Source organism: Euprymna scolopes, chromosome 18 (genome assembly GCF_053919585.1).
Source record: "Euprymna scolopes isolate OS-2025 chromosome 18, ASM5391958v1, whole genome shotgun sequence".
Lineage (NCBI taxonomy): Eukaryota > Metazoa > Mollusca > Cephalopoda > Sepiida > Sepiolidae > Euprymna > Euprymna scolopes.
The window spans coordinates 65,418,774-65,431,452 of NC_136499.1; the positions used below are offsets into that span (position 1 = coordinate 65,418,774).

The 12,679-nt window shown below is 28.3% G+C and overlaps 1 protein-coding gene across 19 annotated transcripts in view; it reads right to left on the reverse strand.

The window, feature by feature from the left end:
• LOC145297646 (histone-lysine N-methyltransferase 2C-like) overlaps positions 1-8,861 on the reverse strand; it is a 276,096-nt gene extending 267,235 nt beyond the window's left edge. For all 19 annotated transcript variants that reach the window (XM_080143768.1, XM_080143763.1, XM_080143779.1 and 16 more), the window contains exons 1-2: positions 8,624-8,861; positions 7,426-7,809 (exon numbers count right to left, since the gene is read on the reverse strand). In XM_080143768.1, the coding sequence (XP_079999894.1) occupies positions 7,426-7,432 (7 nt within the window). In that variant the 5' untranslated portion in view covers positions 7,433-7,809; positions 8,624-8,861. The remainder of the gene's footprint in view (positions 1-7,425; positions 7,810-8,623) is intronic.
• Between the last annotated feature and the right edge of the window lie 3,818 nt (positions 8,862-12,679).

A 12,679-nucleotide genomic window follows, 5' to 3' on the forward strand; every position in this document is an offset into this window, starting at 1 on the left:
ATTATATATTACATGTACGTTTTAAATAAAAGAATTTCTTAAGCAAGCATCCGAAAACACCGCGATTTTAAAATCTAATAACAGGTGTCGCAGAGCGGAGTTGCTTCCCTTTCTTCCATTTGACAGATATGGAGGCCAAAAAGCGCCATAATTATTTTAAAAACGTAAAAAGAACACATTAGACCAAATATATTTCCCGGTAGTAACTATATAAAGAAACAAACATTTGAAGTGCTGATATGTTTTATCTCCCCTTTGAATTTCTGACATATGTTTACTGTCAACAATCAAATTAGTCAATTATGGGTCACCGTATTTTAAAAATGATTACATTTCACTCATCAAAGTTTACTTTTTTTTTTTTTAAAAACCCACCGACAAATTTTCCATTTTTTTTTTTTATTCTCTTAAAGAATTACATGAGTTTTTGATTCAATATATTTTATTTCTCCTTTATGCAATGAATTTTTTTTTCAAAAATCTAAAAAAAAAAAAAAAACATTGAATGAAATAGAAAAAATTGATGTAGGTGTCCAACTTTTACAGGATAATATTTTCAAAATGTGAGGTTTAACTTAAAAAAAAACAAAACATGTTTTTAAAAAAGGTTTTAAACTTTTGACTTTACATGTAAATTTGCACATAACTATTCTTTTGTTTTTGTTTTAAATTAGAATATTTTATTTATTGATCTTTTATCTTTAATTTGTAATATATAAACCTTAGATGAGAAAATTATTTTCTTTTTAATAGACATTTCAAAATGGGAGGAGGGGGGGTAAAAAAAGTTTGTCTAGAATATTATATTCAGTTTCTTGGAAAGAGCATAAAATTTCACATTAAACCTGAAAATATCTTAAAAATTGAAGCAATAGAAAAATTTTGATAGACTTTTCAAATTGAAAAAAAATTGAACTTGTAAAATTCAATTCATTTCATTACGTAGAAAAAAATGGCTGCATGAGCGTGCATGCATTTTGTAAACACTTTTTAAAAATAAAAAATAATATTTCTATTATTTTTTAAAAAACTTTAATAATTTATTTTGGGAGTATATTTCATTTTGTATATTTTATTCGCAGTTTTGTGTTAATGCTGTCAAAAATTCCCAAAAGATTCTGACACACCTAGACAATCTATTAGTTTGTCAGTTGTGTACAAATCCCAAGAGTGATATGAGCCTTCTATCATGTCTGAAAGTGACACAATGTTCAACGAGCGAGATTGAAGATGCGCTGCTGTACAACTCATGCTCTCTACTGATCCAACTTATAACAAGGCCATGGTCAGCATCCTCAAAATTGCAAATCCGAACAGTTCAACACTTGGGGGCACAGCTCAACGAAGTTTCCAGCCACGGTTATGGTCTTTGGTGTGGTTTCAAGTGAAGGTTACATCATGCCATCTCATATCTTAAAAGCCGGCTTGAAAGTCAACATCAAAGTGTACCTGGATGTGCTGAAGAGTGTGGTGATCCCCTCATGCAATCAGGTGGCCGCAGAACTTGGCGCCATCCCACAAGTCCAAAGAGACTCAGGCTTTGCTTCAGAAGGAGTGCTACAACTTTGTACACTTCTCTCCCTGGTCCCCCTCTCCTCCCTCAACCTGAGCCAGTTGGACTACTTCGTTTGGTTATATATCGAGTTCATTACCAATATGGCCTCTCACAACAACGAAGACAGCCTGATCACTAGGCACGGATAAAACGAATGCCGATGCTCAAAATGTATAAACATTTTGACCCCTTTACCTAAAAATTCACCAAAAATCAGGAAATTAACCAATTTTAATGAAATTTTAAGTATTTATCAAATAATGATCGAAGAATATAATGAACTAATTATTTTTATTTAAATCTGAGTGAAAATGTATTATTTTGTTTAAACAAAAAATACCTTTACTAAAGTTCTGGTTTTCAGTAGTAAATAAAAAACGCAAGAATTTATTTTTGCTTTTTTAAATAAAGAATCGTAATTTGTAACAATAAGAAAAAAAATAATTTTTACAGAAACATTACGAAAAAAGCCCCTAACGTCCATATTAATGAATAAAAATGAATTTCTCGAACTACCAATATTACCATTGAATTAAGCATTGTTTATTTAATATTTTCATACAAAAAAAATTATAATAGCAAAACTATTTCTACTTTTTTTTTTTTAAATTAGAGATTTTGCATAATTTTTATATGCAAGATTTTAATAATAATTTCCTTGCTCACAAGAATGTGAAACTTTCGCCATAACATAATTTTTATATAATCTCGAAAAATAATTTTAAAAATTAATTTAAAAACAGGAACATAAAAAATAATTAAATTAAAAAATAAAAATGTATACAAACGTTCAGAATAGGAATGTATGGATGCACGTCTGGGGGGAGGGGGGAATCTGACACCCCTACCTCCTTTTACTATCATGACTTCATTTTGAAACAGCGTTTCGATTGGCTGAAATTTTGGGCCTCCTTATAATTGTGTTTACAAAATTTTAGTTTGTTATGGTTTGGGCGAACGGTAAATTACTTGCTTTTTGAGGGCTAATCCAATTATTTTTGCACAAACAAGGTTTTGTTTTGTTTTTTATTTAATTCAATATCTTAGGACTTTACTAATTATCTTTGAAATAGACCCAGAAAACTAATATTGATCTTTTAAAGGATTTTTACAATGAATTTATTTAACTTCAAAATTTAGCTGAATTGGTTAGTTCGCCGTGAAAACAGTTTTCATAACTTTTTTTTTTCACGTGTACAAGTATTTTTTTCCTTTAGGAAATTAACTTTAATCTTTAATCTTTCAAATACAATCAAAAAGAAGTCGGAATCCTACAAAAAAATTATGATAAATCGGCTTTCAAAACTAGGTCCCCCTATTTTTGCCCGTACCTACTGATCATCGGCGGTCGGCGAGCTCCTGCCGGCGCTTGTGAAAAAGACATGCTCCCAGTTCCGGACCCGTATCAAGGCGGTGATTGAGACTGAAGGCGGCTATATTGAATAGATGTCAGCTCTCTACCACATAATCAAGTTACCTGAATTCATTTTTTTAATACAAGTTTTAAAATAAAGCTGTAGTTTTGTTTTCTTTAGGGTGACAAATTTATCACTCCACCCTGTAAAAGTTAATTGAAAAATGAATAAGTATCGAAAATTTCATGAAAATGTGAGCATTAGTTGCCTTTTGCTTGATTTTTTTTCTTTTTTAAACACGGTGTGTGTTTACGCAAATCATAGGAACGTTGTTTTAAGGCGTCGATAATGTAAACATGATTTTAGTTCTGCATTTTCATTATTTTCGTATGCTGTAAAATATTTTTTAAATATTACTAGTTTATTTTAAACTTCGTTTAAATAATACAAAACATCGTGTCACGTGGGGCGGGTAAATCTGTGTACTGTTGCGCGTTGGAGGTCCCTATAGACGCTAATTTAAATTCGTTCTCTTAAATTAGTAAAAATAGGGAATTTCACTTAAATTCAGTATTAAACAATCTTAAAAATTATTTGGTTTTAGAAATAAAAGGTTAAAACATGCTCAATTGAATTGTTTACTTTATTTCAAAATTCGGTACTAGTGCAGTGGTACTAGTGCACTCTGCACTGCACTGCAGTGCAGAGTGATCCGGACGTAAATGATAACGTTATTATTTAAAAAGCCATTCTTAACATGGGGGAGGGGAGGGTGTGTTGTACTTCAACCTTACAATTGAATAAAAAATATATCATAAAACTTTAATTAAACTTGGAAATACGATTTAAAAAATAGCGCCCAAAATTCAAATAAAATCTGTTGTAAACAAAATATAATAAACAGTAACCATTATTTTTATATTTTTTAAAAGAAGGATTGATAAATTTGGATTCTTTTGGCGATTTTTGCATTTTATATTCACAAACGTTTCAGACGATGTGCATATTTTCGAACATGGAAATCTAATTTAACTCTGAAACCGGGATAGGGTTTCCAACTGGACTCTTTCCACAAAGGTAGATTGTTCGATAGTGCAGTGCACTTATTGAGCAGTGTACATAACATTTAGAAAGCCATTCTTAACATGGGAGGGTGTTTTGTACCTATTCTATACTTTACAATTTAATAAAAACAGATATCATAAAACTTTAAACTTGAAAATACGGTGCATGTATTTTTGGTACCGCGCTATTTTTAAATAGTTTTTTTTTCGGGTTGGTTAAATTCAAGTTTTAGGATATCTTTTTTTCTCTCAAATTGTTAGGTGGAAGCACAGAATAGTTACAAAACACCCTCCCTCCCCCATGGTAAGAATGGCTTTCGAAATAACGTTATTAGGTACTTGTACAATTTAGTCAAGACATTCAAAAATTAAAATATCGAAAAAAGGTAATACTGTACGTATCCGTTTTGGACTGAAGATCTCCGAAAAAATTTCATTTAATTTAATCGAGTAGTTTTTGTTTTTTTGTTTTTTACAGCGGAAAAACACGTTCTCATGAGAGCGCGTTGAAGTCAGCAAATTATGAAATTTACTGGACACGCCACGGGAAGATAACTCCATTTTTAATTCTAGCTTTTCTTCCTAAAAATCGAACCTTTTGCTCGGTAATATAAATTGTTTTTTCGCTGTAAAAAAAAACAAAAAAACTACTTAATGAAATTAAGTGAATTTTTTTTTTCGGAGAACTTCGTTCCATAACGGATACGTGCAATATAACCTTTTTCGATATTTTCATTTTTTAATGTCTAGACTAAACTGTACAAGTACCTGTTATTATTTCAGCGAGGTATCAAAAATACTATTTTAAAAAAATAGCACGGATCAATAAGTGAGCACCAGCACCGTCGGTGAGCACCGATTGTTCCTTCTTTCAACAACGGCCAGGGGGGTGTTATGTTATTAGTTAATATCTGTGGTAAGGCTTGAACTCCAGAATATTATCACTTAGAACCGATATATCACTACTACCGTCGTTCTCCGAGTCGGTTTTGTAACTAAACTTTAGTTTCATTTTTGTTTGGGCGTTTGTTTTGTTTGGATGGGATCTTAAAACTTAAATGTAATCAATACGTTATTGTTTAATGTTTTAAGCCATGACTGTGAATGTATTCATAGCTTAAAAAACGTTTAATATAGAATTCGCCAAAAATTTTAATGCCAATTTAGAGGCGTTCAAATTATTTTCAATTTTTTAAAAGATTAAAATAGATGATTTGTTTAAAAAAAAAATGCATTCAAGATGGCTATAATTTCGTAAATAATTATTAAAATATATATTTTTTTTTTTAAGTTTACATTTAATAAATAATCGATAGCAAATAAAAAACAAGTTATGTAAAAGCGAGAAAATCAGACGAAAGAAATGTCAGACAACTTTATTAATATAAAGATTCGTCCTTTACGGACCGTGCTGAAATAACCTTAAGAAAACCATTTTTAATATGGAAAGGGAGGGTCTTGGTTAACTATTCTGTGCGTTCATCTAACAATTCAATAAACAAAAGCTACCGTAAAAATTTAAATTGTAATTTTTTTTTTTTTAAATAGAACGGTTCGTAAACTGCACAAGTACCTAAAGATTAAATAAGATCTAAAAAAATAAAAGAGAACTAATGATAAAATTGTGATCATTATTTGAGGAAAGAGAGAGTGATAATAGACAAAGTCGCCATTAATAGTTCCGGTGCAAATCAAGGGGACATAATCTAATATTGTTAGACATTATTATTATCATTATTATTATTATTATTATTGAAATAAATGTTTTATTATGTCTGACGATTTTATAATAAAAACTTCATCTTCCCCCCCCCCCGAAAGTGTTAAGAGATACTCTTTCCAAGCATAAAATTTCTTGAACTATTTTTTATTACTCTATATTTACTTTGGCAAAAGTTAGTTTGGCTCGGTTCAAATTCTGTAGAATCCCTAATTTGATGAGGAAAGGAAATAGTTGGAATAAATAATTTAAGAAAAAACAAAGAGTCCGAATCGCCTTAATTTCAAAATTATGTTTGACGGTTTTTAGAGAAAAAAAAGAAAAAAAAACCGGTAGCCATATTGAATGTAAATTTAGTAGTAGTATTTTTATACGATTCTTTTCTTAAGAGTTTAGTTTAACAAACATTGAATATGCAGAATAACTAGGCAAAAATAAAATGAGAAATTATTGTGAAAAAACTAAGCAAGCAATAAAAATAAAGCTATGAAAGTGTTGCTCTCCGGTGTACGGATGGTGGCCGCGAGGGTTGTGTACGTTTATAGCGTCCCAAATTTGCTTTTTCAGAAAGACGTCCATTCGATTTCAAATTACATTGCAATTTAAGATGTCGGTACTTTTGTTGAATACGGACTGTACTATTTTTAGATAGGATATTCAAGTTTGATTTAAATTTTTACGGTCATCTTTTGTTTTTGTAAATTGTTAGGTGAAGATACAGAATAGTTACAAAACAGTAAACACCCTCATATTAAGAATTGGTTTCTTGAATGTTATTTTCACTAGGGTCAATAGTCTACATATGTACCAAGATGTCTTCAAGAAAAATATTCATAAAGATTTAATTTATTTTAGATTTGTAAAGGAAACGTGTGCTTTTGGGGTATATTTTTAACTAAGAAATTGCCATAGCCACCACTGATAACAAAGAATGTCCGGAAAACTACTTGTTTGTAGCAAATTTAAATGCGATATTCGTTTCCAGCATACCTCCAAAACCTTATGTTTAAGGTGGAAACTAAGTAAAAAATTTAGTAAAAAAAAAAATAATAATATCACTAGATGGCCAGAAAGTGGGTACTTATTTTAAATTTATATAGAAACGTGATCTCAATTTTCTGAAAAAGTAATTTCTTCATCTTATAAAAACTATTTCTTTGCGACGGAAAAGATTATACAAGAGTGTGTTGCGACGTTGCGTGTACGTGCCCTAAGGATTCCATAAAGGATGCAAGTATTTTTGCCGTCAAATGGGCCTTAAAGGAAAAGAATACCAAAAACTCAAGTCTGCCATAGATTAAAATTTTAGCATTCTATCTTAAATAACGAAATTAAAGTTTATGCTGGTTTTCAGAATTTAAAACATTTTTAAAAGGTGTTATGTCTCCATTTAATAAATACTTAAGCAGAATACAGTGTTATCTTTAATATATAAGGTTTTTTTAAGCTAAATTCAATTTTTGCGTCATTTTTGTTCGCTAAATTAAGTGAAAGTATAGTTACAAAACAGAAATCCATTCTTAACATGAGGAGGGTGTTTTCAAAACATCTTCCCCTTGTTAAGAATGGGTTTCAAACTTTTTAAATAATAGCATATTCTGCATCAGTATCCAATTTTTAAACAAACTTAAATTCAAAATGTTAATTTTATTAGTGTTGTTTTATACAAGTGAGTTAAAAAAAAAATGCAATAAAAATAGTTTTGTTATGTTTTCATTTTAAATAACTTACCGGACATTTAGTCGAACCGGGGGTCGGTTTTTATGAGGCCCGTTTTAACAGAAGAAATGGCCAGCCGTTTCTCTGACGCTTTCTCGTATAGTTTACCATAGACATTGAGATGGCGCACACACGACCGTTTTTTAAGAAAAGTTAATTATTAAAATGTTGTTAATTAATGAACATCCGGCAAGAAACCAGATGACAAACTAAATACTTTAAAAGAAAAAATTAAAAATAAACAAGTAGTAAATGCCTTCACAAGAAATAGATATCAAACATCCTTTCCAAATTGTAGAGATAATCCGAAACGGTTTTCTGAATCCAGAGAAATATCCAAATTTATCGACAATCCATAGTCAATATAAAATTCATTCTTGATCATATTTTGTTTTCCTGGAAGATATAAAAAAAAACAAAAACTGTTAAATTAAAAAAATAAATAAAAATTGATAAATAAATGAACACCAAAGAAATAATAGACGCGTTCTAAATTAAATTGAATATTTTAATCAATTTTAATGTGTAAATATACAAACCAATACAATAATATATATTATTATTAAACAATCAGATATGTAGGATTTTTTTTTAATATCGATTACATACATTTAATATTTTTAATGATTTAAATAAATTTTAATTACGAAATGTACAACTCTACCAAATAATCAATATTACCAGACAGAATTATATAAGTATTATTTTTATCATATACTTTTGTTGTAGCTTTGAAAATTAGTTTTAAAAATGTCATAAAACTTAAAATATATACACAAAAACAAGAAATATTTTTATTTCAAAATAAGTAGATTTATGAAAATATTTTTTATCTTAGTAGATTTAGTTAAAATAATACAATCTACCTGTTTTTTTAGTTTGTTTGTTTGTTTGTTTTATTTTTTTTCCATTTTGGTGGTCCTTCAAGCACTGCCCCTTAAAGTGAAATATATTGTCTCTATTGATTTCAACTATTTTTAAATTTTAGAAGTTTGCTTTTTTTCTTATTTTTTTTTAAAGAAAAGCATACTTATACTTTTATTATAAAATAAAGTTTTATTTATTTATTGTTGTACATTTATTATATATACATATATTCCCACTGTTTGCTTACAAATTTACGTGATTACAGTTGGAAAGAGAAAAAAAAAGCATGACCCAAAAAAGGAGGAGATTACAAAAAAAAAAAAAAAAAAAAAGAAATACTTACCAACTATTATTTCGCGATAAGTTGGTAATAAATGTATCCAGTGGTTACGAACCATCGGTAAAAAATGCAGATTTACTAAAATTTAATATAATATTGTTTTATGTTTGGAGTAAGTTGGTTTCGAAGAGTCATTTGTAAATTGGTAAAAGTAAAAAAAATTCGAGCCCAGCATCGAACGAAGCACTGGGCCGCATCACCGCCACACACAATATAGAAGAAAACATAAAACTTTGAAATCGAATGATGTAAGACTGCGCGATGAAATGTAGTTCCTAACCTTGCATCCGGTAGATTTTTTAGGTTTTAATGGCATTAAAATTCTGGATTTTCTAGTTTTTTAATATTAAAAAACTTGTACTTTATTCATTTCGTTCGGATTTTATTTTTTGCAAATTTTCATAAATTGATACAGCATTAATGTGTAACTCTTCCATTAGTAAATAATAGAGCATAGAAAAAAAAGAAAGCTTCTGCGTATAACTACAATTTTTGAGATGACAATTTGCAAAGTAAAAAAAAAGAATGTTTTCAAATTTTAAAAAATAATCTTTCAAATATATATTTAATTATCAAATTATTTTACATAATATATATGTAATGTTTGCCAAAAATATTATTTTACGTGGGTGCATGTGTACGTAGTCTTATCACTGTAGTTAAAGATAACTCAAAATTATACTAATAACACCAGTTAATTTATTTTATTTTAATTAAGTGATAAGTTTCTCTAAAAACATTGCATGCGGAGAATACGGCTAACAAAACATTTTATTCATATATAGTTTATAGTGAAAACTAGTTATTCCTAAGCATTCAATCCGCTCAAAGTGTGTAAAATAAACATCTTTATTTAACAAGTTGCATTAGATTTACTAATGCAACAATCAATTGTAGCAAAAGTCTTATTGAATTAAAATTTAGTTGACTGCAAACAAATAAATAAAAAGTTTATTTTATTTATTAAAAATAAATAAAATTAGTATAATCAACAAATAAGGGATCAAGTTTTTTTTTTTTTTTAATTTCTTTCAAGTTCAAATTGTTGAATTACTTTGATTCTATCGCTTGGTAAATGTTATTCAAAACGGTTCTTTACATTTATAGAAAAATAAAATAAAACCATTTTTTACCAGGCCAAAGTAAACCTCTTGGGAATTGGACACCTTTTGAATGCGTTAATAAGTATAAATTGCTAAGGTTTAATATTTTTGTTTTTAAATCAAACCGTTACCTACTTGATTTCCTAACATAAAATAAAATAGGAATTTTAAATTATAGACCGATTCGAACTTTCGGAAGGTACTTCTAGTAACTTGCATTTGGTGTTGTTGCTAATGCTCTTAATACTAGTGTGAGTTTTAGAAGTATCTTTCTTTTTTTTTTTTTAATCATATTCAAATTTCTGAAGTGCCTTTTTGGGTGTGGGGGGGATAAAATTTTTCCTTCCATTGAACAATTGTTTTAAAATTTGAATAATACTAGAAGTTAATAACAGACGGGCGATTCAAATTTCATATGATCTCCAGAAGTTAACAAGAACTTAACTAATACTGAATTATCTGCCCTTTCGTTGAGATTTTCATGTATTTTTTTCGTTCTCTTAGTAAAAACAAAAATATATATATATGTGTGTGTGTGTGTGTGTGTGTGTGTGTGTGTGTGTGTGTAATATATACAACGTTTTTCTCCTTGAACAAGTTTTAAAAGTTTCTATCCTCCAACAAATTTTAAATGTATTATATCTTGGGTTGGTTTATTAATAAGAACCGATTAAAATTAGTAAACGATCACTACGATAGTAATCAGTTCCCGGTAACCATTCGAGCAGAACGTACGCAATTTTATTTAAATACTTTGAGAAAAAATTTTCGATTAATTTACCTTATCAAAAATATGCAAACCTTCGTCTTTATATATTAACCTAAGTTTTAAAATTTTGTTCATTTTATATTGTACCGTTTTACATTTAAACTCTGTTTCGTTGGGTTTAGGAACAATTATTTAAGCGATTTCTATTTTTAAAAATGGCCGCGCTCCTGACTCTTTCTAACAAACAGTTTTCTCTTAAAAGAACAAAAAAGAAATGATTTCAAAATTATTATATCGATTTAGTCACGTATTCTAAATTATATTTATAGTGTTTAAGTTTTTATTATTTATTATTCTTAACGACGAGTTTGAATTCATAATTAGTGAAAACATTCGTTTTAAAGCTGGAAGAATAAGTTACTTATTATAAGTATCTTATTACTAGAATTATAATCGTACGAAATAAAAAGTTATTCTTTTAACGATAAACTTTACGTTTAAACTTATTTCTTTTTTATCACTAAGTTTGTTTTTTTTTGGGGGGGGGGGGTAAAATAATACAATAAAGTCGAAAGGTATAAAATGGCTAAAAAAACAGATTTGAAATTGAGGTACTCTAACCTTATATATATATATATATATATATATATATATATATATATATATATATATATATATATACTTCAGGTATAAATTTTTCAGATGCAAAATACAGAAATATAAAAAGAAATTGAACACAAATCAACTTAGTCCAAAATTTAATAGTATTAGGAAGTAAATTCTGGATTTGTTTATTTTTGTAAGTGGATAAAAAAAATTCAATAAATTAGCTCTAAGAAGCTATTAGACGTGTCTACTGTCTGTGGCTGTGTGCTTTCTCGCCTTTATTTAGCTTTGATAAATTATTTTTAATTTAGCATTAATATTTATTGCAATCAAAAATTAAACGGTAAATATGACTAGCTTCTTAACACGTAAAATTGGACAGACGCTTTTATTAGTTTCTGTTTTAGTGTTAAAACGTAACTTCCAACTAAAATGTCATCGTTCTCGGAATGACGCTGTCTGTTTCAAAACTATTAAGCAATGTCTGCGCATGTTTCTAACCTTTTTTTTATTATTATTATTAATTGAATATTTATTTAAATAGCTGATAAAATCAAACGATTCTCATATTTTTTATTCATTGTAAACATAACTATATTTCCCCTAATCCTTTAACCGGACAACACCGCAAAAACACAGCTATTCTAATATTATATACATTTTGAATTACTTTCGTAATTTTTCTTTCATTAAAGAATAATGATTAAAAAAAATAAGTAATTTCATATATGCACAAGCACAACATTTGTTTGCAATAGTTTGGTTATCATCCGATCAAAAAAGAAAAAAAATTATCCAATAAAAAATTAAATAAAAAAAAAAACGTTAATTTCTTAATGTGCGATCGTTTAATAATATTCACTATAAAATGGATTTCGTAGTGTTTTTTTTTATTATTATTATTTAAAACCGTATTTTTGTAATTTAAAAAGGGGTGAGCACAAAAATAACATTAAATACTAAAACCAGTAAGTTATAAGTTTAATTGTCTACGAACTTAAAACTCTGTGACGACGATTGTGAAAGGAAAAAATGGGCTATATATAAATACAGCTGAAAAGGGAGACAACTCCAAGTTTTCTGTTTCATTTTTCGTTTTATTTTTTTATTTTTTTATTTTATTATTTATCGATAGTATTTTCTAGTAAGGGAGGAACAGGTTTTGCAAATTGCGTTTAACCATAGGTAATCAAAAACAAAGAATAACAGCTTTTTACTATTTTATTATTGTAAAACTTTGAGTTGTCTCCCTGCTTGATTTATGTTTTTATTTTATTTATTTTTGCTATGGTTTTTAAGTAAAATAATAATTTGTTGGGCCATATATTAAGTACATTTACAAAATAAAATGTCTTCTATTTTTATCATCGAAAAGATTGTGCTTTACGAAGGTCGTGGTTTATGTCACTATTTCTCTCTCTATTGATCTTATATCGATTGATCAGTCACGAATTGATTTTGAGGCCACACCTGTCCAATAAATGCTGAAAATTGAAAATCTGCTTTCGCTATAAGTAAATAAGTTAATTTACTTTCAATTTTTATGACAAACAAATCAAGGTAGGCGAACAGCATGAACAAACGAACAGTCCCCGTTGATCAATCTGGGACGTTATTTTGTTTTTTTTACACGTTTCTATG